Consider the following 6000-nt stretch of genomic DNA (forward strand, 5'->3'; position numbering starts at 1 on the left):
AGACATGTTATTCGATCTGTAGATTGAGCAAGCAGTAAAGGAAACAAAAGAAAAATTTGGAGTAGGAATTAAAATCCATGGAGAAGAAATAAAAACTTTGAGGTTCGCCGATGACATTGTAATTCTGTCAGAGACAGCAAAGGACCTGGTAGAGCAGTTGAACGGAATGGACAGTGTCTTGAAAGGAGGGTATAAGATGAACATCAACAAAAGCAGAACGAGGATAATGGAATGTAGTCAAATTAAGTCGGGTGATGTTGAGGGAATTAGATTAGGAAATGAGACACTTAAAGTAGTAAAGGAGTTTTGCTATTTGGGGAGCAAAATAACTGATGATGGTCAAAGTAGAAAGGATATAAAATGTAGACTGGCAATGGCGAGGAAAGCGTTTCTGAAGAAGAGAAATTTGTTAACATCGAGGATAGATTTAAGTGTCAGGAAGTCGTTTCTGAAAGTATTTGTATGGAGTGTAGCCATGTATGGAGGTGAAACGTGGACGATAAATAGTTTGGACAAGAAGAGAATAGAAGCTTTCAAAATGTGGTGCTACAGAAGAATGCTGAAGATTAGATGGGTAGATGACATAACTAATGAGGAAGTATTGAATATAATTGGGGAGAAGAGGAGTTTGTGGCACAACTTGACTAGAAGAAGGTATCGGTTGGTAGGACATGTTCTGAGACATTGCGGGATCACCAATTTAGTACTGGAGGGCAGCGTGGAGGGTAAAAATTGTAGAGGGAGACCAAGAGATGAATACACTAAGCAGATTCAGAAGGATGTAGGCTGCAGTAGGTACTGGGAGATGAAGGAGCTTGCACAGGATAGAGTAGCATGGAGAGGTGCATCATACGAGTCTCAGGACTGAAGACCTCAACAACAGCAACTAGACTTCTAATTTTGTAGGTGGTAAAATTCACAGAGGTAAATTTGAATCTATAAAGCAGATGGTGTTATAAAAAGTAGTAATGTCATATTTCATTTTGAGACTGATCATTGTTACAGATGCTGGTAGTTACTTAGTTTTCCTGTGAAACTTTCAACTGTACCCAAATTTTCATTATTATGCATAAAGCAAGATTTTTTATTTATTTATTTATTTTTTTTTTTTTTTTTTACGGATCATAATGGTGTCATGATTGGACACTACTACCCAGTTTTATCTGTACTGCATAAATAAATTGATATGAGTGTAGTTAAGTCAGCTGGCGGAAGTATGGTAGAAGCAACAACAGACTGAGAGGCCTCTGTCTGCATGTGTCATTCGACCAGAGCCTGCTTGATCAGAGCATTGATGATCGTGCACATCATGCCTGAGCACGAGACCTGAACACACTCAGTTTGCAGACCGCTATTTTCTGTTGTGCAACCTGGTGCCCATTATGGCTCTTTATGTTGATAGAGGGGATTTGGTGTAGATTGGATGGATGTAGGTAATGGAAACTATTGTACTACCTACCCATTATTTATATGTGTGGGTAAAATTTAAGTATATTTTTAAATCAGATACAAACAAAACTTGAACTTTTTAAATAAAATCTACAGAATAAGTAGGTTTGTGTGTGTGTGTGTGTGTGGGGGGGGGGGGTTCGGGAATTAGGTTAATCTTAAACGATAAAACAACAAGGCTCAAAATAGAAATGTGCAGCAGCAGTAGTAATGGTGTTGTCTTGAGTGCTGTGCAATTTCTGTACTAATAAAAATCATGATCATCATCATCATCATCATCATCATTATCGTAATAAACCATGTTCGTCTCTCCTGATCATCACTACAGGTGGGTTCGTCTTAATAATCTGGTGAGTGACCTCCCTTGCCTTCTAACTTACACAGACCTACTCCTCATTCCTCCCCAAGGAAGAGGAACTATTAGTTCTGGAAGCTATAATAATTTCTTGTGCTTTTATGAGCCTATCAGCAGTACTAATAATTCCAGCTCTTGGAGGAGAGTACCGTTCTGTTTCACAATTTTATAATTTTCTCCAGTGAATTTTCCTTTTGGTACACTTTATATTGTGTCGATTTTCTATGAAAGTAATATGCTTATCATAGGTCAGGAACAGACATACTGAGAGTTAGCGTATTTAACTCTCATCGCAACATTTTTTTAAAAAGTTATTTACTCACTCTGTACGGTCCTTGAAAGGAAATCTTTCAGATTCAGAGAAAAATTACTTTGTCTCTCAAGTTTTTACATGTTTCTTGTTTACCCCGAAATGCAAGATGCAACATCTTCTCTATGCCAGAAGAACTGTTGACTTACAAAGTATCAAAATCATTATTCTTGCCAGAGTATTTTGGGGGACTGTCTGCATCCACAGGTGTTGATGCATTTAAAAAGTGACCTTCAATTTTTGATATATAAATCTGCAACCAAGTAAGTCATTTGGTAATACCATGAGGCAGCCTAACAAAACACAGTTGGGGAACTTCAGCATCTTTTGTTTCTTGACTTCCCTTCACTTTTGTTCCTTTGCCACAGCTTCTCAATATTTGCATTGTTTGTCTTTTTCCCCTCCAGTGTTCATATTTTCTCCTTTACAAGCATTAATTTTTAATTGGTCCTTTCCTTGAATGTGCTGTCTGGCATTTGCAACTTCTCTGTCTTAAAAAAAGGTTTTTAGAATTTTGTTGTTAATTTCCCTCTTCACCGGTCTCCACGGTCTTCTTGGCTTGCTGGCATTTATGAATTATCTACTTCAATCCTCAATAGTGTAATTTTCTCAAAGTAATTCTTTTTTATGCCTTCTGCTGTATGAAAGGATTCAGTTATAAAAACTGGAATCATGTCCCCTCATGCAGCTGTGTTCCTATTGTTTTATAGGAATAATTCATGCAGCTATGATCAGTATCCAGCTATCGGAACAAAAATTTTAAATGTTATCTTCTACTCTGTAACTGACATTACTCTGTGTGTGTGTGTGTGTGTGTGTGTGTGTGTGTGTGTTTCATATTGATTTTGCAGCAACTTCATATTTTGTTCTTATGTTTGAGTATTTAAATATTAGTCAACTCATTTATCCACTGTAGGCACCAACAACCTGCTCAACAGTCTCACATGCTGGATCTGCTGGATGTGAACCTGGGTGCTCCAGCTGCACCTGTTGATCCTTGGGGATTTCCTCAGGCACCTGTCAGTCAGTCCTCGCCAGTCCCCACACGGCCTCAGGTATGTTTGAATTTTTAGAGGAATTTTCCTTTTTCTGTTTAAAATATTTCATTTTAGTTTTTGAAATGTTGTCACTGCACAAAAATGTCTGCCATCATCATATTATATATTACACAAGCCATTTTTAACAAAGTAGAACACTTAATACATTCTCTGTTTCGTCGAGTTGCGTTGAAGTGAGCATAAATAGATTACTGATGAGACATTAGTACTATAAATATTTAAATATTACTTGGTTAGAGGCACAGTCTCTCTCTCTCTCTCTCTCTCTCTCTCTCTCTCTCTCTCTCATTGTTTAAGATATCATGAGAAATTTGATTTTTCTCATGTATTAAAAAATAATGTTTGTAGCTGCTAGTTGGAATTTCTTTGCAGAGCAGTTTCACAAAATCATCTTTGAAAATGTGTTAGCACTCATTTCAGTGACAGTTTTTTAAATCCTGCAATCAGGTTTCAGTGATTTTAGAAATTGCTCAGTAAACTGTTTTGCACAATGGTGACATAAGATACTAGTGGAAGACAGCAGTGGACATTCAAGTGCATGAAACCATTTTTGCAAAGATGTAGTAGCCTGTCAACAAACAGTTGTTTAAAACATTTGAGGAAGGTCTTGCTCCAGTAATTACTTTTCTGACAGCTGTTATGTGGACTTTCCTGTTGTACAAAACATTGTCAACAGATTTTCTCAGTAAGTCACTGTGAACAGTGTGTGTAGTGAAAGATTGTTCTGTTCTGTGGTAACTAGTTTATAATGAGATTTGCATATTTTTAATTTATATCTTGCTTCTCACATAATTTGGCTGCAGATTCTCAATAACTCAACTCGTAGTGAAACAGAAATACCAATAATAAAAGTTTCAATTTAGTTTTAATAAATTTTTGTTCAGTTTTTATTTGGAACAGACATTATTTTAGTATTGTTTTATCTTTGGTTTTCTCTTTTGTTATATTGAGCAGACATTGGACATCTTTCATTATAGTTGGGAATCGGTAAGAACGTAGTACTCTTCTCCCATCAATGAGTAACAACTGAGTGTTCTAACAGTTTGTAAGCTGCTGTGTTTCAGAACTAGCTAACAGCAACCAATTTGTATCGCTCATGTACAAAGGGCATTCAAAAAGTTTTGCACAGTAGTCTCTAACTTTTTTATTTTTTGCAGGAGGAGAATGAAATTTTTTGTGAACATACTTGGAACATTTAGCTATACATTGAGCCTACTCAATGTAGCCTTCATCAGCCGTGATGCATGTGGCCCAACGGTCTTTCCATGATGTAAATGCAGATTGGTAAAATCCCAAGGATTGACTTTTACACCATCGCTTGACACAGGAAATAAGGTCCTTCTCACTATCAAATGTTTCGCCATGCAGGTGGGCCTTCAGACGAGCAGAGGGAAAAATCAGATGGAGCCAAGTCTGGACTGTAGGGAGGATGAGGAACAATTTTCCAACCCATTTTCGTGATTTTCTCCTGCATTTAAGGGCTGTATGGGGTTTGGCATTGTCATGGTGTAGTCTGATGAGCTGACTCTGAAGCTGTGGTCTGTGGGTCTTGATGGCATGTCGCAGCTTGTCCAATGGCAAACGAATCATTTCAGCAAGCTGTCGTGTTATCACACTTCTGTCATTTTGGATTATTTGATGTATGGTCTCCTTCTCCACATCGCTCACTACCGTCAATGGTCTACCGCTTCGTGGATTGTCCAGTAGAGTGAAATCACCTTCTTTAAACCTCTGCAACCACCACTGGATACTGCTGCGATCCATGGTGTTCTCCCCATAAATGGGGAGCAACTTCCTGTGAATCGATGTGGCAGGGTCATCGCCGGTCTTGAAGAGGAACTCCATCACTAACCATTGTCACAACCTGACATCTACTTCATGGTCCATTATGGCTCACCTATAAATAAAAGAAAATACTTTTATATACCAACTTATAGCTAAATGTTTCATGTATGTTCACAAAAAATTTCATTTCCCTCCTGCAAAAAATAAAGAAATTAGAGACGACTGTGCAAAACATTTTCAGTGTCCTTTGTAAGATTACTTAGTTTCACAAGACTGGCTTCTATTTCAGCAGTTGCACAGAACCTCAAATTATGTTAAAATATCTTTAATATGGTTAACTCTTAGTTTTGTCTTCTGATTCCCCCCCCCCCCCCCCTGCTGTTTTTGAAGTATACAAGTTTCAAGGAAGTGAGAGTATGAATTTAAAGGGCAGGTAGTGGATTGTTAGATGTTTACACAAGCAGTCCTTCACGTTGATTATAAAGTAAATTAACTATAGAAGCCACAAGAAATTAAATTTGAGCTATCTGGTTGCAGTAGTGCCTTTTTAGTAACCTGGCTGTCTTCCTTCAATGATCTGAGTATAAGATTCTCATTAACTGCTAATGAATTTCTAGATGATTGTATAGTGAATAGTCTGTCCAATAAATTTTATTTCTTTGCCTTTTATCATGGTCCTTTCCATAGATACCAGTGATGCTCTGTTGATTTTGTGTAGAAAGTTTGAAGCCCTTATTGTAACTGCTACAGCTTCCTTTTTTTGTCTTGACACCTGTTCTTGCTTAGAACAGCCACTTCTTGAAAGATGGGAACCGTGTGTACTTTACAGTACAGATGCACCGTTTCTTGAGACGGAGTATCAGAAGATATGGATACAGCAGCAGGATCTAATGAAGTACTGCATTTCTATTTTATTTGTTACTCTGACAGAAAAAGGACATGTAATGTTTGACATACAATATTAAGATTATATTCATAAATTACCCACACAAATATCCTGTAATTACTCGAATCATTTTGCAACTGGAAGCAATCAGAGTAAC

The 6000-nt window shown here is 37.4% G+C and overlaps 1 protein-coding gene across 7 annotated transcripts in view; it reads left to right on the forward strand.

Annotated features, from left to right (window-relative positions):
* The window catches only part of LOC124774954 (epsin-2), a 148328-nt gene that overhangs the window by 101039 nt on the left and 41289 nt on the right, over positions 1 to 6000 (forward strand). For 5 of the 7 annotated variants that reach the window (XM_047249663.1, XM_047249667.1, XM_047249666.1 and 2 more), the window contains exons 9-10: positions 3031 to 3169; positions 4127 to 4159. In XM_047249663.1, the coding sequence (XP_047105619.1) occupies positions 3031 to 3169; positions 4127 to 4159 (172 nt within the window). The remainder of the gene's footprint in view (positions 1 to 3030; positions 3170 to 4126; positions 4160 to 6000) is intronic. The other 2 variants (XM_047249668.1, XM_047249669.1) reach the window with 1 other exon arrangement.

The sequence above is a fragment of the Schistocerca piceifrons genome, chromosome 2, assembly GCF_021461385.2.
Source record: "Schistocerca piceifrons isolate TAMUIC-IGC-003096 chromosome 2, iqSchPice1.1, whole genome shotgun sequence".
In the NCBI taxonomy this organism is placed as follows: domain Eukaryota; kingdom Metazoa; phylum Arthropoda; class Insecta; order Orthoptera; family Acrididae; genus Schistocerca; species Schistocerca piceifrons.